This window comes from Anguilla anguilla, chromosome 6 (genome assembly GCF_013347855.1).
Source record: "Anguilla anguilla isolate fAngAng1 chromosome 6, fAngAng1.pri, whole genome shotgun sequence".
NCBI lineage: Eukaryota > Metazoa > Chordata > Actinopteri > Anguilliformes > Anguillidae > Anguilla > Anguilla anguilla.
Window position 1 is genome coordinate 46,623,878 of NC_049206.1, and position 23,904 is coordinate 46,647,781.

At 44.4% G+C, this 23,904-nt stretch overlaps 2 protein-coding genes across 12 annotated transcripts in view; one reads left to right on the forward strand and one right to left on the reverse strand.

The window, feature by feature from the left end:
• Window positions 1-7,380: 7,380 nt before the first annotated feature.
• On the forward strand, window positions 7,381-9,364 carry id2b (inhibitor of DNA binding 2b). Its single transcript, XM_035420576.1, has 3 exons — window positions 7,381-7,854; window positions 8,136-8,199; window positions 8,800-9,364. Exons 1-2 carry the CDS (start codon window positions 7,501-7,503, stop codon window positions 8,193-8,195), a joined length of 414 nt encoding a protein of 137 aa, XP_035276467.1. The 5' UTR covers window positions 7,381-7,500; the 3' UTR covers window positions 8,196-8,199; window positions 8,800-9,364.
• A 2,150-nt stretch (window positions 9,365-11,514) lies between these two features.
• The window catches only part of kidins220b (kinase D-interacting substrate 220b), a 40,670-nt gene continuing 28,280 nt past the window's right edge, over window positions 11,515-23,904 (reverse strand). For 3 of the 11 annotated variants that reach the window (XM_035421978.1, XM_035421976.1, XM_035421980.1), the window contains exons 25-30: window positions 22,088-22,204; window positions 19,877-19,909; window positions 17,026-17,163; window positions 16,163-16,261; window positions 14,464-14,685; window positions 12,535-13,770 (exon numbers count right to left, since the gene is read on the reverse strand). In XM_035421978.1, coding sequence (XP_035277869.1) covers window positions 12,535-13,770; window positions 14,464-14,685; window positions 16,163-16,261; window positions 17,026-17,163; window positions 19,877-19,909; window positions 22,088-22,204 — 1,845 coding nt within the window. Of the gene's footprint in view, window positions 13,771-14,463; window positions 14,686-16,162; window positions 16,262-17,025; window positions 17,164-19,876; window positions 19,910-22,087; window positions 22,205-23,904 lie in introns of all 11 variants that reach the window. The other 8 variants (XM_035421982.1, XM_035421977.1, XM_035421985.1 and 5 more) reach the window with 6 other exon arrangements.

Consider the following 23,904-nt stretch of genomic DNA (forward strand, 5'->3'; position numbering starts at 1 on the left):
AGTTCAGAAGACCCTTCCAGATAGTCTGTTACCAAATCTCTTTAAACTCTGTTTAAATATTTTAAAATAATGGCACCTACTAATCTAGTTGGCTGAACTCATAATGCAGCAGATACTCAAATTAAATAGTCTTTTTAAGGTGACTTATGTGAGCATTTTTTTAAAGTTGTAGATAAGGCAGTCTCTAAAATCACTTCACGAGTCCGCCCGCCAAAGGCTTGTAATCTACTGCGACAACCAGGTGGGGATCATTTCATTAGCCGTTCTATGACCTTGGCAGGTGATTATCTGAGCAGATGCTTCAGCCAGGTCACCTGTGGAGAGGGGCTTTTGTTTAAGCTCTGCTTCAAAAAGCTGTCACAGGTGTTGGTAGTGCCTGAGAGTTACCTGACCAGGAGCATCGTGTCTTCGGTATGACACGACTCAGTGGTGAAGTCATCTAGCAGTGTTGTATTACTTGCTGACCATCATATCAAAATATGTTGATGGTCCTTCAACACAGCTGGCTGGAATACAGTGCTCAGTAGTATAACAGCAGTACACGGTTTGGGGTTCAGATCTATACTTCTGAATTCCAGAGTCCAGTATTCTAACCTGAGCACAACAAGGTCAACAGGGAATACTAATGAAGACCCATTAGGAGGCAGATGACATGCACAAAACTCAACGTTGCTGCATTCTCAGCACAAAAGCATAGTTCACAAGTAGCGCTTCTCCAACTTTAGCCGTCAGTGCAGGAAAAAATATGAGTTTTCTGCTCAAACCCCTTGACAAGGACAAGATTTGAGAGGTATTCAGCCCACCTGGGTGAATGACTTCATTTGAAATATTTTCATCCTTTAGACATCGAAAACATTCCTGTAGGTTACAATCATTTTAAAAGAAAAAATTGATTTTCTCCAATACTGAGAACAATTTTTTTTTCATATGATTGTACCTTTTGGATAACGACACCTTCGATTGAACACCTTTCCCCTTTATCTCATTCATCCACATGTCATTGGCATCTAAAGAGTTAAAGTATTTCAAAAATGCATTTGACCCTGGTCTGGTATTCAGATGAAGTGTAACTGCCAGAGACATTTCTGTTCTCTCTCAATGTTCTCTCATCTGTGCGTGGGTACGCATGTGGGCGAACGTGCATTCCCATGCGTGTGCTTATGTGCCTCAGAGTCAGAGCACAGACGCACCGTTATCCACAAAACGCTATTTGAAAAAAAAAAATAACCTAAGAAAATAAATATGAAATATAAATTGTGCTGTTATTTTTTTAAATCGATGAACATAAATGAAGTATAAAAGAAGCATCTGAAAGTAGAGGTACTGCAAAAAAAAAATAAAAAGATATTCAACACAGTGGTAGAGAGCAGAGAGATGATGTAGGCCAGCAAGGAAGAGCAGAGTGGAGGTAGAGATAGACAGAAGAAGCAGGGCAAAAAAGGAGGGTAACAACAGAGGAGGAAGTAAGAAAGAAAGCCAGCAAGGCACATATCTTCTGTAAAAACACTTCATGTGGTGACCTAGCCCAGCCATAACCTTGTGAAGGTTCCTAAGATAACCAGCGGAGTGATAAATATAAACGCACCTGTGCTACAGGCTAATATAGGCGTGAACAGCTGTGAGGATGTGACGGAGAGAGGTGCGATGCAGCTGCACTTCGCATCGCATGACAGACGTCTCGAAGTGCTTTTCCTGTCTCTGCGCGCTGCGTACGCAAGGCAGCGCGTTTTCTGGAAATAAACTGTGAAACTGTGTAAAGCGGACAGATGGTCTAATCTGGCGGCCACGGCTAGAAATGTCAATCGCAGCCTTAGCATCGGTGACATGAGTTTGGCGCATTCGGACTGCCTGAGAGTTGAGGAGCACGTTCTCCTTTTCCTATGAAAAACCGACGAAAAATGTGCGGAGCAGTGCGCGTTCGTTTTTTTTGAGGCACCACAAATGTCTTAGAAGTGCAACCTCAGATCGCGCGTGAACAGGAATGAACCGCGTCAAGGACGATACCTGTGACAGTTTTAGACGACTCAATGCTCTGAGCGCCTCGGCGTGTCCGGCCTGCGTACAGATGGAGATAACGCGAAGGCGGCTCAGGGACACAAAGCCGTGCGTCTATCTGTCGAGGCTCTGACAACGAGAGGCGGGAGGGAGGGGGGGCGCGCTATACAGCTGGCGCTCCGATTCCGCACAGCCTGCGCATAGCCATCCAGAGCTCCTTAACAGCTTTCGCAGGCCCCGGAAAGGTGCTGTACAGCTTCCACATGGCACAGACGGCAAACCTGATTAGCAGCTCTGCCGCTCGCGCCCGGCCAGCTGCTGGGTGGGACCTACGCAAAGCGTGAGGCAGGTCCTCCTACCAGCCAGTTTCAGAACAGAGATTCTGAGGTTTTAATTTTCTCAGGTTTGTTGTGGTTCTGTGAACATGCTCGTGCTGATAAAAACGCCATTTTCTTCTGTCATGTTTTTTGCACCAGCTCACTCTCCAGAAATGTGCAGTCACGTTCCATTTAGGAAGGTATTAAAGTGCGAAAGGGGTTGGCCTGGTTGCATTGAGACATGCTTTTTTGAAAATCAGACACAAGCAATGCGACTGGGTGTGAATTCTTTCTAGCCGGTTTTCAATTCAGACAAGTATTAAACAACGGTCATTTGGGTTGCCAGGGTGGAGTCCTTAAACCCCTACCTTGTGGAGGTAAAACTGCTCTGGATAGATACTGACTCTCAGTATTCATTTTATTCTCAGCAATAATATGTTTTTGTTCGTTTGTGCACGTGCTGGCTATTTTTAAAAATGCATCTCAATTTCCAGTAAGGAAGGCTGAGGACAAGCTTCAGGCCGCAATGCAGCTGAACAGCCCAAGGACAGTGAAGGACCATTGAGTGCGAGGGTAAAAAACATTGTCTGCACTTACTATAGCAAGGTGAGAGATACTCAGAGCAGCATTTATCCTGCAGTCTTCTGCAACAAGTGAATCATATCGTAATTTTAAATACAGGAGTGTCTTCCTATCTTTCAAGGCTATTACTCATTTTATCCAAACTACTCATTTTCGCTCTACGCGCCTGTTTTTTTACTCGACCATTTAGCCTGTTAGCATCCACGTAAATGATTTCACATGTGTCGTGCATTTTTGACCATGGGTAAAGGGGTACAATACTAATGGAGACAACGGGGATGTTCCTGAAACATCTCTGACAAAATCTCTCCCATGGGCTACAAGGCCAAATAGAGAAGCTTAGACATGGTACACCTGGAAAACAGGAGGGAAGAAAGCAAAATACAAGGTCCCCTCTCTCCCAAACAAGAGCCACAGAGTGATAAAGAGAGAGCCCTGTGTAAATAAGTGAACCTCTAGCCTCACAGTAGATGCAGATGATACTAGAGAAATGCCGCAATGGTACAACCCTGTCTTCCACATTTCTTATTACTATTACAGTGGAGAGTTGGGCCTTTATTTCAGTCTAGTGGAGGTGCCAGGAGGAAGTTGCAGGCATAAGGGCGCACCAGGAAACAGGATATCAGCGCTTCACCAGGGGGCCTTCTCCCACACAAATCCTCCATGCAGTCAGCACACTTAAATTGTCCTGAGGCAGCACCCTCTACACATATGGGCCAAATCATATCAAGCCAAAACCTGCAGATGTGTCCATTCCCTATCAATTCTTAATAGTCTTCCTCTCCTCATAACAATTTCATGAATTATTCACCCAAGTTGCCTTGGGATGGTAATAATCATACCCCTCTGGAGCTAAATGCATACACATAAAACCTAACCTCATTGTAGGTATGCACAAACACACACTCACTGGCGTGCACACACACATGCACATGCGCACCCACTTCACCCAGCATGATGGTTGCACTTCTAAAACAAATTCACGTTTATACCAGGTGTTATTGGATCTACTAAGTTCAGTATGCAGACCCTTCAACAGTACTCAAAGTGTACACTCAATACTTCTACTGAAAACAGACTGACTGTAAGCATCAACTTTCATGAAATGCATTATATACATATTGCTTAATGAATTAAGATATGCTCCTTTGTTGCTTGTTATGCTTTATGTCAGCCAATTACAGACAACATTGGATAGAGGCTTATTTATTTACTTTATGGGTCTTTGGTGTAGCTTACTCCTCTGTGCGTTACTAAAATAAATAGGTAACTTCTCCATGATTTGCTCTGTGCCATTTAAAATACACATTCATAGTTCTTCATTTGTTTTCCTCGATAAACCTGTTTCACTGACGCTGCATCTTGATTCGACCTCAGTGCAGTTGCATTCAACTTCAGGCTTCTTCGTTGTGTGCATTCTAAACAGCAGTAGTAAACGCCTGTAGAGTGATTGCTGCTTACAAGTGTCGCAGCTAGGGCACTGTTCTTATGTGTGAACTGTGGCACACGACCGGCGCGTGGCAATCTCTCAAAGTTACTTATGCTACGAAGTTAAACTCTCCTGAAACATGACATGGACAGCCCGATTTTACTCATGAAATGAATTGGTACCCCCATTGTATTGTATGCAATCATAGCAATCAGGGTGAAACCGCAATGCGCACCTGCAGTTTGGGAAGCTATCTGCTTTTCTTTTGCCATGGAAATTTTTTCTGCATGGCAAAAGAAAAGTCGTAAGTCGTACAAATTCGCCTAAAATATGCACTTTTGACGCGTTTGGATATGGATTTTGAATTTAGCATACGAATAATCCGAATAATTCGTCCTTACAACGGTTTAGGCTTGAATGTTTATAGTTGTTTATATTTTAATAATAGGCTACAACTTGATTGGCAACCTAGTTTTTTCCTAAATTCAACTTTGTTTTTTTTTTTTTTACAAATAAATTTCCTTATTTGTCCTTCATCCTCGATTAAGTTTAAAAAAAAAAAAAAAAAGAACTTCGTAATTCTGGGTGCATGTAACTGCTTTGCACAAGTTGAATATTCACTTCAGAAAGAATCTGACAAAATTATTTCAGCGCGCCCTCATTTGGCACGGTAACTGCACAGATGTTGAACTGTTTCGGACTCTATCTTCCTCAGAAAAGCTCTTGCCTTTTTGTCAAAAAGCAGCTGGATTTCATCACGTTCAATTTTGTTTCTGACACGACTGCAAAAAAGGGAATTGTCCTTCTTTCCCAATAAAATGTAGGCCTAATGTTGCCAACTTAAGAAATACAAATCGATCCAGGTGTGCGGCTCCCGAACGGAGAAGGACAGAGGTGACGCTGGCCCAGCGGAGTCAGCTGAGAATTCTAGTTGACTGGCAGCCCCCGTCGTCATAGCAGCCGCCTGAGCGGCGCCATGCGGACTGGCTCTGAGGGCTACTGTGAATGGGTGACGTCACGATGCTGGCGCCGAAGAGTCGGCAGGATCAGGAGCTCGCGGCGCTGTTCAGTACCGCTGCTAGCTTGGTGCCAATTCATCACCCGTCAGGGATCACTCAGAGTGTCATGCGAAATGTACACAGCTGCTAGAACAAAAAGGAGGGGAAAGAAAATGGAAAAATCCAATTGCACCAGATGTGTACAGGATTGCATGGATCCCAGATCTCATTCCATTACATATAAATGCAGGGGTTTGTTGTAGGCAGGATAGTTTTGGCACTTACAAACCTTTTTATGACCGGAAAAATGTTACGGCATAAGCCCAGGCAAGTATTTACACATATAGCGCAACAATTCGGCAACGTATTACATAAAAGCCATTGATATGATTTTGAAGTACATGGCCCCATGACAAAGAAACTATCCCCGAAAAAAACTGTTTGGGTGGAAGAGTGCTGACCCCACGCTTCTGGGTGATACATAAAAATGTACCCTAAAACATGACGATTTAACTTCTGTCTGTAGGTTATATCAGTTCATATCGGTTTAGTGCACATGTAGATCTATTGGTTAACTTCGTCATTAGTAAAAACGTGCAGGCCTTGTACGTTATGAGGTATCAGGGTACAGTAATCGGCTAATTCAGCATATTGACTGGCCTTCCTATGGTATTCATTGCGGTAGGCTATCATCCAGCTGTTTATCCATGCGCGCGGTGTCATTCTCCTGGAAAGAAGCGCTTATGTGTGGGGTCTGGGGTCGGATCTAATTTATTGCTCGTTCCGTGTGCTGGTATGCTATAAAATACGCATAGACTGCATCACCAAATTAAAGGAGGACTGAACAGCAAGTTTGACATCCCAGTGCAGCGAGTGAGAGCCGTGGGACCCTTTGTGCCTTTGCGCGCATCAAATCTGGTGCAACACCAACTAAGAAAAGAATTGAAAATCACATTTATGCACATTTTTCACCACCAAAACACTCATTCATGCAGTCCATTACATTTAGCAAGTATTGGTTTAGTAAATGTTCTTCTCGTCATGCAAGCAAATCGCCCCTCCTTTAGGGTCTTGCTCAATGTCGACACCACTGCCACACACGAAAGCATTTCCCCTCACTGTATGCGCCTTTCACTTATGTATTTAAAAATATATATTTTTTCATTTATGCTATCGATAACTATCGAACATACATGCGTTTGTTCATTTGCAGGTCTTGTAATATATGTTTATATGGTACTGATTTAAAAATGATATAGACTATGTGCTATAGTAAAATGTGCAGTGATAAATCAGTCTTTACAGGGTACATGGTCCCAACATGTTTTCTGGTACTCTGAGTTTAATTCACGTTGGACATTTCACAGTGTAGGATTGTTGGACGGAGAGACGGCTGCCACTAAAACGGGAACATGTTTTCTCTTAGCACGACAAAAGCGTTTATTTGCATCATATCCAAACTGTCCGTTGCAGAGAACCAAACAGCTGTATAAACCTTTATTAGCCTATATAAACACAAGCCGGGTCCGTTAAGATTGCACATTAGCGCCTCATAAAAAAGGCCAACCTCTAAATAAATTGACCGGGATTTATCCACTACCAACCCATGTTTTCAGGGTAAAATCAATTATAATCAATTTAATAATATCACAGAAGCTTTCTATATTGATTTAATCACCCAGGTTACGCCAACCTGCATATAGTGCTCCTTTCGTGATCGAGGGAAATAGAGGGCGCATAAATGATAGGTGCGGAAATTCAAAATAGGCTACTTTAGTTGGGCTACAGACTTCAGTTGGTAGGCTACTCTCTCGACAGTTGCATCCACATTATCCAAGCCCTTTGTCAGAAACATGATAAACTGTATTTTCTCCAGAAATGCTGTGCCCATTTTGTACTTCATCCGGAGCTTCACTGGTTTGGTACATGACGTGGGAGGGATTTGCTACACTGCGACGGGCTAACCTATGTGGTGGCTTCAGAGCATTGATCGACGTGGCATTGTCAACCAATCTACATCAACTACAACCCCCAGATCAGCAGCTATATAGAAAGACACTGACAGCATGCAAATTCAGTTCCCTTTGGCTTCTTAGCAACTGTCTGTAAAACGCGGCGAGGACAAACACTACATTTCACTTTACAAGCAAGCACTGAGCGGCTCCTCCGTGGTGTCAAAATGAAAGCAATAAGTCCGGTGAGGTCTTTGAGGAAGAACAGCGCGAGCTTGTCGGAACATAGTCTCGGAATTTCTAGGAGCAAGACTCCCGTGGATGACCCGTTAAGTCTGCTCTACAACATGAACGACTGCTATTCCAAGCTCAAGGAACTCGTGCCCAGCCTCCCACAGAATAAGAACGTTAGCAAGATGGAAATTCTGCAGCATGTCATCGATTATATTCTGGACCTTCAAATTGCACTTGACTCTAATTCCGCTATTGTTGGCCTCCCACACCATCAGCGACCAGGGCAGGCTACATCCAGGACTCCCTTGACAACCCTCAACACAGACATAAGCATCCTCTCTTTACAGGTGACGGTAGCTATCTCCTGATCTTGCCAGTGTGCCTGGATTGCGTAGGAACTGTTGTTAGTTATTCACTAATCTGAGAAAAAATATATGGTAACAGATACCAAATTTTAGTTAAAATGAAATGCATGCGTTTCACACGGCTCTTTTAAAGGTATTTAATAGTAGTTTCGCCGTGATTATTTATTTGTCAGACACACGGTCTTGCTGACTAATTAGCTAATGATACTGCGTGTTGAGTGTGGATGATGAAATGAATAATGAGCTGGTTTGTTTACTTACAGTCTGCTGAGTTTCCAACAACAGCAGTAAACACAGATGACAGCAAGAGGCTATTTCGCTGAACTGGTAAGCATTTTACTCTAACCTATTGCAGCTCAGTTCCATACAATTAAATAAACCTTAGTCTAAGCGCCATTCTAATGAAATTTTAACATCTACTCCGAGGTTCACGTGAAATTAAATATGACTGGGAGTGGATGTTGATGGAAATATTTGGAAAGCGGACTGCCATGTATGAAATCAGTTAAATGGTGGTTAGTGTAGGCTACTGCATCAGAAATGGTTCTCTCGTGTAGCTGACTTAATGCGCAATGAAATGGTACATTTATTATCTTCATACTTATTTAAGGAATAGCCTAGTGGTTGTTTGGATAATGCATGCTATTGATCTAAAGACAGGCGCCCGACACAAAAATCGAACGCATACACCCATACCCACACATGTTCAGTTGTCAGAAATGTTTGGGATGTACTCCTTGGCTGCGTGAATGCGCGTACATCTGGCGCGAGTGCACGCAGACTACATCTGGAGGCCAGGGTTTGCCCAGTATTTGAGTGTTTGGTTAAATGTTAGAAACTGCGGCTTCCTCCCTGGCGCCAGTCTGTCCGGATCTCTGCCCTGGTCGCCCTTTTCTAAACACTCCTCTCTTTCTCAATCTTTTACAGGTGTTTGGTTTGGACAGAAACACGGGACCTGACATTTTTTCAGTTTTTGTTCTGGATCTGGATTTCATCTTTAATTGAAGTAAGAGACAATATTTTCCCCAAGAAATAAAATAAAAATAAAAATAGGAAGGCAGAAAGAAGAAGGACTGCGTCTATGTTATATTATTTCGGACAGTTATTTATCAAGCCAGACTGTTCTTTCTTCAGATGGAAGACTTATAATATTCCCGACAACGGGAGCAAAATAAAAATAAAAAAGTCGCATGGAATCCCCACACCTCATGAAAAGTCTTTGCCTTCTTGCAAAGGTGGAGCGTGAATCGAAGAGAACTTGGATGTTGTTCATATTTTAATTCTGTTGTTTTGTCGAACAAGGAACTGGACATACCTATAGTAAAAATGAATGCGTGAAACCTTGTGACCTCTCTTGTATAGTTGCAGATTCCATGTTTCTGCAGAAAATATGATTCTGTACTTGATGCTGAATTGTTTTATAAAATAATATTGTAAATTGTATCTTTTTTTCTACAAAAATAAATAAATCACATGGTTTATTTAAATATTCCAAGGATCACCCTAGTAAGTTAATAATTCTAGTTTGGACGCATATATACATTTTTCGAGTCCAGTTTACGGAATGTTAATCCATGTTGATTTCTATGCCTGCTGATGAAGGCTGATTGATCTGTCTGTACTCTGGTAGTTTACGTGTTTTCACTCTAATGCCAAAACAGAATCCAAAGGCGTTTTTTTTGTTTTTATTTTTTTGCGATATGTGAAGGCATTTCGTTCAGTAAATTCCACAAAACACTGTAAGAATCGTTTGAAGTTCCCCTTGTTTGGGTGTTCATGTATCGTAATGCTTTGTTGCGTTATTTTAGAGCAGCTAGTTGCTGTATGATTTGTTTAAATAATGCTAATTTTGGGGTTTTATTCAAGAGCATGAATCAAAAACATCGGCTATTTATGTCCAGTACTGGTGTCTGAGAGAGTCCTCTGAAGATTGCATCGTGGAGAGCATCGGCGTCTCACCTGTGCGCTGCATTGTCAAACTGGGTCACACAGGTGCTACGTTGGCGCCAGGCAGTCTGGAAGAACTGCCCAAAATGCCTCACGCAGACATACTCATCTTACCATGTAGCCGTTCGCCTGGTAATAATTAACAACACTGTGACTCAATTTAACTGAACACGGGGTTCCTAGCGGGTAGAGTGGTATCACAGAAGTTTAAGTTATTTAATGGAACATAGACAAGTGTCCCGGTGATTGTCTGCAGAGAAATTGCAATACTGTTGGGACCCACGACAAAACACCCCATATAATGATAACTATGGAGGGTAGCCAAAACATTTTCAGGATGAGTGAGATTTTGCTCATTTTAAATGTATTACACTGGAAGAACCATTTTAAAGTAATAGACCGAAGCTTTTAGTAATATCCTTTGCGCCGTTTATATTGGCCATTGTCAGGGCGGCTGTGTTGAATTATATTCCACAAACAAGAAATGTACGGTACTTAACTTAATAGAGATTTGAGTTACTACTAGTGCACAATTTATATGTAATGTAATCAGTGGAATTTTAAAGGCTAAACAATTTCCAGGGCTTTAATATCTCAAGCATTCGCTATGTCTAAGACTGTAGAAGACTATGGTCATTAAATGTGACACCACTGCCTCTTTCCCTCATTTCCCCATAAGTACAACATCACTGCACTCCAATTGTACAAAATAATATAAAGTCGTAGAAGGTGCGCCTCCTGCTGGTTGCAAGACATGAGGGTAAGGAAAAAATGGCCTTTGGAACAGACACGTGTACGAATATCAGGTGCTCATAACAAACTGAGGGTATGAAATTATTTATTTTACAAATGTTTATTATTGCACCACTCGTTAAATAATGGTTCGGGGGGCGGGGAGGGTCTCCGGGTGGGGCCTGTATTGCCCGAAGTGCCCCTTTTATTTGATAAAATAAATGTTTGTACTATTATTGTTGCTGTCATTAATTTCCATTCAATTTGGTAAAATATATCCTGCAGAATAACTGGGTGTCGTAAAAGTATTTCCCCACCCACTTCGAACACCTTCTCTCACGGTGTCTCTGCACGGCCCTGCATATTGGTATTATGATTACCCAGAATTAACTCATTTGACAAATTCCTTCCCTAAAATAGATCGTGTTAACTATGCATCAAACCTGCTATTTTGAACTTTAATAGACGTTATTTGATATGTACTAAAGGTAAGCTAAGTCTTGAAGAACCGTATTATTAACATCGTACACGTGACAGCTATGCGCCTTTTCCTGCAGCCAGAAACCGGACAACGATTTAATGTGAAATATTAAGCGGCGTTCTTACTGAATGAACTCGCCTGTGACGGTTCAAGGTTCTCTTGGCACCTATGTGTAAGGTCGCACGTCGTGGCCAGGATTTCAGGTAAATTACTGGCCACTAGGTGGTTAACGACACGCAGAGGGAATTATTACAAGACGGCATTTTTTTTTAGTAGTAGCCTAAAGTTATTTCGCTACTCCATGGTCAGGAAAACAATATGGCTTTGTGGGTTTGGATTATGGCACACAGAACCGTTTGTCATTGTAGCAAACTATCTCAGTCATTGACAGATCACCGTCTTTCCTCTGCAAGACATGACAGACGGACAACATCCTTAAAACGACTAAGGCTACTGTAAAGTGGTAAAAAGACGAGACACACTTATTATAGACGGACATTTATTTTTTCAATTATTTATTTTTTTGTCTTAACCACGACAACATCACAATGTCCTTCATAAATTCAAAAAAAAGTACATTCGTGTTAGAGGTATGCTCAACATAAAGGTACACCACAGGTAGCATGTTGCATTGGGGGAAAGAAAAAAAGGTCAGTTTACGCAATGCCACGATTCACACAGATTTTTATTACTACTTAAAATGCACAGCAACAGGCAGACCAAGTTACGCCTGGGGGTTTGGGTCTGGGGTCACAAACATATTATTAATAAATTAACGTTTAACCAACAATAAGTTCACAGCTAAGCTACACCTCACACTTTTGGCATGGGTGCCAAAGAGCTTGGGTTTTAAGAACCAGGGAGGTTTGACGGCATTTCATAGCGTCAAATCAAGCAAACTTTAAATACCGCTAAAACACTATATTTATTACAATTAATCTACACTCAATTCTAAATCCGTAAACATTGCAAAAACTATTTGAGTCACACTGGACATGCCATTTCAAGTATGTACTTACTCTAACACCACACTAAGCCATTTAACATTAGAAACGCCACAATCTTCTCTAACTACCACTTCGCAAGCTCAGTACAGAACTCGGCAGACGTAAGCAAACACGTCTCAGTGACATTAGCAACCATAAATAAATCAACGTGCTAAGTGCTTTTCAAAATATGCTTCTTTCATGCACAAGTTAATCAGCTTAGTTTAAGCATGAACATGCTTGGCATAGCCGTTGTTTTTTCAGCTACTTTTAGTTTTACAATCTACAAACATGCACTACGTCCTACTAAACAAAAAAAAAACGTTTTTAAACCTGCACTTACGAATTAACACTGCACCGTACTGCACTTTGACATACTACCTTACAAGTACAGACCATGAAACATGCAAGGTTTGTTTTTTTTAATGTCCAACTACCTATATTACTCTATATTACTACGCATGCACCATGGACGATGTCGATCATCTGGACCTACTCCAGGGGAGACCTGGGCCTTCACAGGATGCTCTCCCGCTCGTCCCCGAAGGTGACGGCGTCGGAGGTGGAGACGATGTGGATCTCGGGCGCCTCCCCCGGGTTCATGCTCCTCTTCAGGTGCACCACCCTCACGTTGTCGACGGCGGGCATGGCGGTGGTGGTGGTGGTGTTGGCGGTGGTGCCGGCGGAGGGGGCCACGATGACCTCGGGGGCGGAGGTGGGGCCCTGGCCGGGCGGCCCGCGCTGGGCGTTGGAGTTGTTGTTGAGCGTGGTGTTGCTGGGCGTCCGGTTGAGGTTGAAGGTCTTGGAGGACGGCCAGCTCTCCTCGGGGCTGCTGGCCAGCAGGCTGCACTGGTCCTCGGAGCAGATGGACATGCGGGCCACGGCCGGGTCCTGCAGGCCGCTCAGGCTGTGCGGGAGGCCCAGGCCCCGCTTGCGCCCCAGGCCCTCCTCGTCCAGCTCGATCAGGTTGGCCCGCTCCAGCTGGGACAGGTCGGCCTCCTCGTCCTGCAGCGAGTGGTTGGGCGAGCTCTCGCTGGACCTCACGCCGGAGTCCGACGAGTCCTTCTTGTCCAGCATGGCATCCGACAGGTACTCCTTGCCCTTGGCCGGGGGGCGGGCGCCGCCGCCGTCGCCGCCGTCGGGGCCCGGCTTCTTGCCGTCGCCGAGGAGCGGGGCGTTGTCCGACTCCTCCGACTCGTCGTCGTCGCTGGTCAGCTTCTGGTAGCGCAGGCCGGTGCCCTTCAGCTTCAGCTCCGCCCCCTGGAAGAGCCCCGCCCTCTCCGCCGAGGTCCGGCGGCCCGGCGCGGCCTTGTTGGAGGAGGCGTGGTCGGGCTTCTCGTCCTCCTCGGTGATGGGGTCCAGGGGCGCCGCGTCGGCTGCCGAGGCGGCAGGAGCGACGGCGGAGGAGAAGGAGGAGGTGGAGGAGGAGGAGGCGGAGGTGGAGGAGGCGTAGTCGGCCGGGTCGGGGGCCTTGACGCCCCCTCTCTTGCCGTAGGGCTTGCGCCCGTCCGGCTCCGCCCCCTCCTTGCCCTTGTCGTCGGAGGACGAGGAGGAGTGCATGAACTGGCCCGGGTGCGGCTGCACCGGCTTCTCCCCCACGTTGCCCGACCCCTCCAGCCCGGCCATCTGGGCGATGTACTCCTGGTAGGCGTTGCGGTACTCGGCCTGCTGCTTGTCCGTCAGCTTGCAGATGTCGTTGGACGACTCTTGGGAGTTCAGGCTGGACATGCTGGGCGTCCTGTGTGTAGTCACCTGAGCGAGGGGTACAAGACAAAAGACTGCACTTAGTCTCCAATGACAAACAACCCAAAGTCACTGATCCTCGGTCCTGGTTCTGGCGATCCAAGGGTCTGCGGGATTCTGTTTAACCTTAAAACAGCCATCAATTCAGACCCAGGGATTCAGATGAGCTGACTTAAGCCATCATAAATAAATCAGCTGCCTTAAATTAAGTTCTGATAAATACATTTAGAATATCCTGGGGTACTGCTGTTGCAGCCTTGCTTAGCCCAAATTGCTCCTGTAAATATCCAGCTAAATGAACTTAACACACAATACAAAATGTTACCTGTGGTGGACTGTTTAAGCAAATAAATAATGTAATGATTGATTGGTTCTAGATTTGTAGGTGTGCTTTGAGAAGCAGGAGAAAGTCATCACGTTCTGCTTCTCACCTCACTGGCCAGTTCCCTCGGCAACATATAAATTCACATACGCTTCCCGATTAACAAAGTACTGAATCAGTCAAACCGTAATGAATAATAATTTAACTTGGCACCGCCACGTCATTCAGTTGCTTAAGAAACTTAGCCTGTATAACTCAGAAGCTTTATCTACACTAGTCCATAAAGTAAATCAAGCCTGTGCCGACAGAAAACTCTGTCCCCGGGGAAACTGAGGCTGTAAAAGCGATGGTTCCGATTGCGCGGGCGGGCGAGCACGCACCGTCCACGGCGGGATGCTGTGCCTCGGCGGCTCCTCCAGGCCCACGTTGCTCAGCTCCTCGAAGCTGAGGTTGAAGTGGTACATGGGCGAGGCGTCTGCGTTCTCGTGGTGCGGGGGGCCCGCCCGGCGGGCCGGGTCCGCGTGCCCGGCCACGCTGCTGCCCTGCTCGCTGCCCGCCACCTCGTGCATCGCCTGGCTCTCCACGTGGCGCAGCTCCATCACCTGCGCGGGGCGAGAGAGAGAGCGAAGTGGGGGGGGGGGGGGTGAGGGACCGCAGTGGAACCCCACCGAAACCAACAACACGCTGGTGTCTAAGCTCTAAACCCAACCGCCATCATATTACTGCAGTCATATTGAATTACTTAAAAAGCACTCCGCTTCAAATGCTATTATTTTCAGTATGTCCCATTGTTTGACAATAGGAAAATATTATGAACTGGTATGCGTGCTTCATTTATTGTGAATACTGAGGTTAACCCGCATACTGTATGTCCGCAAAAGCTGTCGTGGCTGGCAAAACAGATGCAGCATTGCAGATGAAGTAATGCTAACAGTCACGTAGATCGGTGGTTCTCAAGTTCGGTCCTGGGGGAACACTGTGTACGCTGGTTTTCATTCCGACCGCAGTCGCAGCCCCAGAATTCCAACAAGCTGTTCATTTTTTCTTAATTACGCCGCTTCTTAATAGCCACGCATCCCACAAAGAATAAAAGTCCCATATTCACGTTGTGCAATATCGTAACCGATTACATAAAGAGAGGTAAAAAAAAAAATGTAGAAAGTGAAAATGTGGACACCTGGCCACTAAAACTAACCATTTGGAAGATAATGACGGATTCAAAGACAAAGCAAATGATTACGAGCCAAACCTGTATCGCGGTAAGAAGTTATGAAAGAGCTAAAACACCTGTGTTCGACAAACTTAACCGAGCGAGAGAAGACTGGTTGGAACAGAACCCAGAATGCACAGTGGTCCCCCAGGACCGAATTTGAGAACCACTAACGTAGATGATGCCCGCCAACTGCCGTGGCGGACTTTGAAAAAGCAGACGCACGGCTCAGACACATCTGCCTGGAGTCCAGATTGGCCGAAATGCACTGCTGCATTCCACACAAGAGTGGAAGCAACTACATCCATCTTATGGATGCTCATTGGCCAAGTGTATGGAGCGCTCTGGAATTCTGTCATGCCTAGTGCCATTTCATCTTGTTGTGGCATTTTGCTTCACCATATGCAGACTGATCTGGACCTTTTTAATTAAATAAATACTAAAAATAAATATACAAAATAAAAAGGAAAACGGTATTAGAAAAAAACGAAAGAAAAACTGAATCAGACAAGGGAAAATTAACGCAGCCAATGTTCCAAGCAGAATAAAAGTGAAAATATCAGACATGAGACAGCAGCTCTCCTCTGCTTCTCCTGTCAGAGTTAAGCCCCCTCAGACAGTGGAGTCTCACAGAAAAATCTCTTCAGCTTATTACTGATATTTTGGTATGGCTAGCTTGCTTTTCTTAGCAGCACAACATTCACTGAAGCAAAAATGAAATCCAGCCAATGGAGCTACCGTGTTGATCATTTTGACTTATCGTACAGTGGTTGGCTTTTTAAAGCTCTACTTCTGACAGTTCCATACCATTGGGGAACAACGAACTGTGGAGAGTGAAAGGCGTTGTGCGCGAGTCGTCCAGTCCTTACCGCTCCGCGGAACAGCTGCCAGTCTCCGAAATTCATGCTCATCTCCTTCTTGAGCTCATCCAGGTTGCACTGGGACAGGACTCTGCCATTCACGTTAGCCTGGGAGAGATGACAAGAGCGAGAGGTGGGATAATGGGGGGTGGGCTGAGCAGGCCTATCACAGGTACAGTCTGCTGAATATGTGCCACAAATCACTCATTGCTTTGAACCAGTCAGTGTTGTGCTGTGAGGAGAAACTCGTGTGAGCCAATCAGAAGAGTTAAGTCGGTGGCAGCGCGGTGCTGTCTTCCATAAAACGGGCTCGCAAATTTGTGTGATAATACTGTGGCAAACATTCAACTGCAGGGCTGACTCTCTCACTGAATCACTCCAAAGCGTTTGTCTTGAATTAGCATCCTGTTATGCAACAAACAGGCTGACCGTGTGACAGTATGGGCTGTAAGTATCTGCTACTTTTATGTAGCAGATGCTAAGAGCCCATGGATTTCAGCCCAAGACCACATTCTGAGCTAAGTGGGTTTGGCGTTCAGCAGTGCTGAAATTTAAGAAACCTTCACAGTTTATTAAAGTGCTTCACAAGGCAAATAAACATTTCATAACTGCACAAAAAGGGTAAAATCACACACATTCCGGAAAGTATCTGACCAACATCCAAATTTCACCAGCAGAGCAAACTTGCTTAGAGATGAAGTTGAAGTGATAAGACACGTATGTGCAAGCACGCACACACACGCACACACACATAAGCATGCACGCACACTCGCACACACACGCGAACCACCACGCAACACACACACATACATACACACACACACACACACAGGGTCTACAGTGAGACACAGGTGAGCAGAGTCGTCCCTCACCTTCTTGATGGTGGCGGTGTACTGGGCCAGCATGCTCTGGTCGATGCCCTCGATCTGCTTGACCCGCTCGCACACGGCGTCGGTGTTCATGGAGCTCAGCAGGGTCACGGTGGCGCCGGACGCTACGGAGGCGGAGCCCTGTCCAGCGCAGGGGACACAACCAAGAGCGAGACCAGACCGTCAGGAACGCGAGGGAACCCTCAGCCTCTCACACGCACGCAGACACACACACACACACACACCTTCACACACTGCATGGTGTTCTGAAGAGGTAAGATCTCCCCCTTCATTGAAACGACAGTCTCTGGTCACCGGTTTGCTGTTTATAACATCACTAAATGTAACATTATAAAAATGCATTTGCTTCAGTATGACTACCACTGACCACAGCAACATCTTCAAATGTGTTGTGGTAAAATGCATATGAACCTGAAAATAGATTCTCAGACCGCAGAACCAGTCATCTGCTTCTCAACACAAACTTCTCCATCCACAGCCCTTGTGCACTAAATCACACATACCTGTACTCTTTACTGGAAGCAAAGGCACAAGACATAAACCTGCGGTTGCTAAAATCAGACCAGAACCAGAGTGTGAGGCCTTTAATAATGCAGTGACTTCTTATCACTAAAGATCAAATGTACATGCTTTGTTGTAAAATCAGAACTGTTAACACAAAGATGGAACATCTTTGTCAAAAAGATTTCACTACTTGGGATTTAAGCTTGTAAAAAATGGAATAAACAAAGATGCCAGAGGACAGAGTACCTCCATCATTAAGCACATTCACTTCCTGTGGAAACAGGAAGTGAGGCGGTCCAACAGATGCAGAAGCAACGCGCTTTGAAAAATATTCAGCATCAAATATGAATTATCATACCTTTTCATTACTACATGGGAAAATCTTGAGGGAGGGCATAACATGAAGGTTTAGGGCAACATGCAAACCGCCTACAGTATGTATTCTTTCTTTATTGTAACCCCTTGTAATCATGTATTTTCCCCCCCGCAGACTCCATTGTAACTAGAGGGTTTTAGAACATGACAGTGAAGGGGAGGGGCGGGGAGTGGTTTAGGGGTGACGGAATCGACTCGGCTAACGCAGCACATGATGTCACGTTGCTACAAGCGCAGAGCTACGCCAGGCGTGAGCAGTGAGAGCAGGCAGTGCTGAGGGGCTCTACCACAACAGTGCTTCCCTGAGACAGAGGCGCTTTGTAATCAGGCCCCAGTGGCTCCAAGTCAAACTTACAGCACAGCTATAGTTTCTCTTTCTCTAAAAAGATGCTTAGAAAGGAGGATTAGGGAACAGAGAATAACATATACTAAGGAAAATATATGGAAAATGCCTTGTGCATGTAAACAATTGTAAAGGATGCATTTACATTAAAAGGAAGGAGTTTTATTATTTATAAGACTGAAGGACACTGCTTTGCCAGACTGCTCTTGCCTGAGGTAAATCACGAGGTATGCGTTGGCTGGTTAGCCTATTGTGCGCAGGGCTGGGCATTTGTACTTTCACAAACTTCAGAGGAACCTGGTGCGTATCCCATAATCCCGAGGGTATTAGTCTTTAGGGTGTCACATGGTGCACTAAGTTCAAACTGGCAGTGACTGAGGTGGGTTTAAGGGAGGAGAGATTACTGAACGTGCCTTGTGTTCTCCACACAAAAACAGCATTTCCCAACGTCTCTGGGACTACCATACTTATCAGGATCACTGTACACTGATGAAGAACATTCTAGTAGTCAAAGCAGGCAAAACATCTCATCAGTCCATAAGTTCCAGGCATTCAAAAATCCATATTCTAATGAACTTTAATGACAATGTTCAACCTGTGTTAATGGGTGCATGGAATTGTGGGATACGCTTCCATTCCTCTGCTACCAAATGATAAATCCTAGGATGGAATCAGAAAGGAAGGGAAACCAGGCATTAACATCATTGCTGGTCTCCCACCAGCATACACTGCAGCATGTTTTAGTGTTATAGGTACATGACACATCTATACACTATAAAGGTAATAAGTAATCAGTAACCAGTGGAAAAATATAGCAGGTGAGGTTTAAAATCCAGCTTCACAGTGAAGTGATCTTCTCATATCCTGCACAATTTGTAGTTGAGAGAGGTCGGGTGAGGTTATGGTAATGCCCCCATAAAGACCTCTCCTTTATGTCTACGAATGGTGCCAAAGCTCAGAACACTGCAAAAAGGTCTGTCTTAACAAGTGTTTTAGTCTTGTAATAAGACTTAAAATCTTATTTCTTTCTCTCAAGTAGAAAATATTAGCTTGTTTTTAGTTACTTTTTGCTTGACAAGTGAAATTGTCTAACTCCATTGGAAAGTATTAAAATGAATCAAAATGTTTCACCTCATTGGCAATTTTTTTATCTTATTTTAAAAAAGTTAGGAATAAATATAAGACTTGTTAAGATTTGACTTATTTTTTGGTTTTTGCAGTGAAATACCAGGCGATGAAGACCGGAAAACCTTTTCGGTAGGAGAGGAGAGAGTGTACAAGGGTAGAAAGAGCGACAAGGGTGTTAGCAAGAAGGCCTGGAGCAAGTCAAACGTTTGAGCCTTCCACTCCTACCCAAAACATGCTAGCGCTCTGCAGACACAAAGCTGGGGGCAGCTCTGATGGATCAAAGGTTTGACTTGGCGCCAGGCTGTAGCACAACTACAACTACGTGTCTTTGACCCAATTCCCCCCCAACGAGCTAAGTTTCCCGCGGAGCATGCTGGGAAGGTGTAAGACCACACCAGGAAGCATTAGTCTCAAACTAGGGAGGGCTAGCGAAAATGAGGTAGTAAGCCAGAGGTAGTTAGCGAGGTCCAAACATTTCTGTACCTGTTTCGGTTTGAGAGACTGTAACTTAAACTGCTTCAGGGGAAAAAAAAGAGAGGGAAGAGACAGAAGGAGGAGAAAACATTAGACAACATGCACACGTCTTCACAATGATGGGGTAGAAAAACCAACCGACCAAATAAGAAGTACATTCAACATTATTGTTGATAACAAGTGTACGTGTAACCTTTTTTCTCATTTAAATGACAAATTTCACATATACCCACAGAAAGAAACAATCAGTCTGTAAGAGTAGCATAGTATTACACACAACCCGCAACAGGTTCTACAAAGATTCTTCTGATGAACTGTTCATGAAATTATTCAATAACTCATCTTCAAGGCTGTGGTTCTAGCTGAATACAGCCATGCAGACGTCATATATATATATATATATATACACATACAACAGGCCAAGGTATCTGTCATAGTTCTGAGCCGATTCAGTCATGAGGGGACAGATTACAGAAGCCTGCACGACTGCCTGTCATTGGGAATGAGAAAAGCGACCGATTCCAAAAATGATCGACTGGAAACCACCTCGGCTTGTAAAACTCAACCCTTATGAGCGAAGCTTTTCTCGGTGAGATCGGAGCCAATCAAGCCGGCTCGCACACACACGCTCTCTCTCCCTCTCTCTCTCACACACACACACACACACACAAGTTTCTATAATTACATCCGCAAAACGGTGCGCAGAGAGAAGCCGCGCTCATCGTCCGCGCTTTCCGCGGAGCGCGCATCGAGCGCGGCTCGGCCTCTCCCTTCTCTGCAGGCCCCTCTCGTGACGGAGGTCAGAGCTCTGCGGGACTCTGTGGGCGGGTCCCATTTTCCTCCATTTTCTGGGGAATGAAAGAATCCGGCGGTCGGCACGCGGCGGCCGCGGCGCCGTGGTAGCTCTGCTGGGAGAGTTAAGGCCGCCGGGGCCTGAGCGCTGTGCGTGTCCCGACCGCGAGAGGAGCCGACGCCGGGGTGCCAGCGCTCCACATGAACACGCGGAGCTGTCATTATCTTTCGCTGCCATGGTTACCGGGAGGGGGGGGGGGGGATTTGCAGGGAAGAGGAGGCCCCTGATTGGCCATCTCCTTGACAATGGCAGGAGGAGTAAAAAAAAAACGCTGTGGCGAAGAAAAAAAAAAAAAGGCAAAATAATTTCCACTGGCTGAGAGCGATCCTAATGAGCAACCAAAGTATAAAGCAAAACAAAATAAAAATGAAACAAAACACCCGGCCAAAAGCCAGGGCTCCCAGGAAGTGACACGCGCACGTACACACACGCGCGCACGCACACGCATGACCTGACAGTGACAAAACCCGAGGCCAGTTCAAAAATGAAGTACCATAGAGTTGCTGCGTTTCAACTCAAGGCCACTTAACTCTGCAGAAGATCTCGTGGCATTCAAGAAGATCGAATTTTAAACATGCTGGACCCCTGTAATTGTTTTTCCCCTAATAAGAAAAGAACTACCAGGGTTTAAAGGCTGGGTTGAACCGTGTTTGCTTAGGAACAAATTACGCAAGTGATACATACTTTCATAATTGGTCGATGAAAATATGGTTTCATAGGCAAGGCACGGACCAGGAAATAACTAATCTTCCTAAAGAAATTGACGATAAAATTGTATGACCGAAGTACACAAAATGATCAACAGTCCTACATCAGTCCAGGGTAAAACTGTCTAGCATGGAGCTCAATTCTTTATCTGGTAAATGGTAAATGGACTGCATTTATATAGGGCTTTTATCCAAAGCGCTTTACAATTGATGCCTCTCATTCGCCAGAGCAGTTAGGGGTTAGGGGTTAGGTGTCTTGCTCAAGGACACTTCGACATGCCCAGGGCAAGGTTTGAACCGGCAACCCTCCGACTGCCAGACAATCGGTCTTACCTCCTGAGCTATGTCGCCCCATTATCTGTCCATTGAGAGAAACTGCCAATGAACACAGAATGTGGAAAAAATACAAACATACAAATTACTATCTTTTATAAGATGAAATTTTAAAAAATGGAAATGCCACTACAAATAATACTCTGGATAAAGCTTTCACAATATCGTCATAATGTCACTATGACCTCACTATAACGTCAATGCAACGTTATGAAAACTTTATGAAAACACTACCTATTATGCAACCATGACAACCATACATACAACCATGACTACCATGCTTAATCTAGTCAGACTACGTTTTAGCATTGAGAGTTCTGTACTTACGAGTCCATTGCTCGGATCCCTGGGAAACGCAGTTTTAATGGGTGGGCGTAGCAGGATATGATGGGTGTTGCCAAAGTACTGCCTTGGCAGCTGATAAACATGATGGGGGAAATATGGCTATGGAAGGGAATTCAGGAAAAAAGGAAACACATTTAAGAAATAAAAGTAACATGCACAAACTCGGGTCAAAAATTTAAAATATACGTAATGGCATGGCTAACATGACAGGGGCTGCACACACAAGTGAACACACACACACATAGGGGTGGGCGACATGACATCATCACTGGTACAATTTCAGCCAAGATGCACCTTTTCGTGCAAATCAAACTTCTCCGTAAAGATACTTGAGTATGAATGCTAACCAGCTAACCTGCTAGCCAGTGTTATTTTGTAAAGACTTCAAGCAATGGTGATGGATTTCATCACCATGTTGAAGTAGAACTGCATTAAATCTTTATTTACGGGAGTATAACTGTCCTGAAAAGTTCTGTGGTAACCAAAGTTCCTTCTTCCTTGGTAACAATAAGTAACAAATTCAGTGCTATAAATGAATAATATTTAAAAAATCACACTGAAATCACATGAAGAAGCAGATTCATAGTCGCTATTCAAGCAAAGAACTTAATTTATATAGACACTGAAGAACTGAGGTAAAAAAAAAAATTTTTAATCGTATATCAACCATCTGAAGTAGAACAGTGATTTAGTTTTTTTCTTTTTTTGCCATATTGCCCACCCCTACACAAACCATATCTGTGATCAAAGCTTGGGAAGCACTTGGTCAAAAAGTGAGAAAATATCATGGAAAAAGAAGCAGGAATACAAATTCATGAAAAGAACAGTCGTGGGGTGAACCTATGCCAGTGATGGCCAATCCTCTCTGTACCCTGAGCAAATCTCCCTGGTCTTCCAAAGAAAGGCAGTGAGGTCACAACCGTTTGGTCACTGGTTATGGATGCAACCATTATTTATTGAACCTAGCCTAACGAACAAGTAAAAGCTCATCCTGAGGAATCTTTTTCCTCTGATGAGTTTCAAAATATGAAATGCATAAAATCTGTTATTGACATGAACGCTAACTAGCGTGTTATTGACGTGAATGACACCGTAAACGGAAAGCCTTAGCTAAATTAATTCTGCACCCTACAGTGAAGACAGCACAGTAAGTTGCATCTTACTGTGGTATTGGCAAATAAGAGTAAATAAATCAACAGGAAATGGCAAAGCCAGGCTACCATCCTAGATGGCATGGAAGAGAAATACATACTCACCATATTATACAGGGACATACAGAAAGACTCACAATAGTACGGAAGAAGTGCAGAGGCACATACAGTAGAGAAACTCACCATGCTGTAGAAGAGGTGTAAAGGGCCATAGAGAGGCTCATGGTGTAGAAGAGGTACAGAGGGGCATTGAGACATGCTCATCATGGTATATAAGACGTATAATGTGGGTGTGTGGTTTAAGAGGTACATAAGAGTGAAACCATGTTGAATAGGTATAGAAGGACGTGGAGAGTAAGACAGAGAGTATAGCATTGTCCCTGTTGAGGTAGGGCAACAGAAGGTTGAAGCCAGAGACAAACCCTGTTGAGGTAGGGATACAGAGGGGTGAAGCGAGAAGGAAAAAAACAGAAAGAAACAGTCACCATTTTGAAGTAGGGAGAGACATGTGTAGACAGAGAGAGAAAGAGAAAGAGAAAGGAAGACTCCCCCTGTTGAGGTAGGGATACAGATGAGTGTAGATAGAGGAAGAGAAAGAGAAAGCAAGACTCCCCCTGTTCAGGTTGGGATACAGACAAGTGTAGATAG

Coding starts and splice junctions, on each gene's coding strand:
- id2b (XM_035420576.1), top strand. CDS start 7,501: ATGAAAGCAATAAGTCCGGTGAGGTCTTTGAGGAAGAACAGCGCGAGC. Junction 7,855..8,135: donor TAAGCATCCTCTCTTTACAG/GTGACGGTAGCT, acceptor GTTTACTTACAG/TCTGCTGAGTTTCCAACAAC.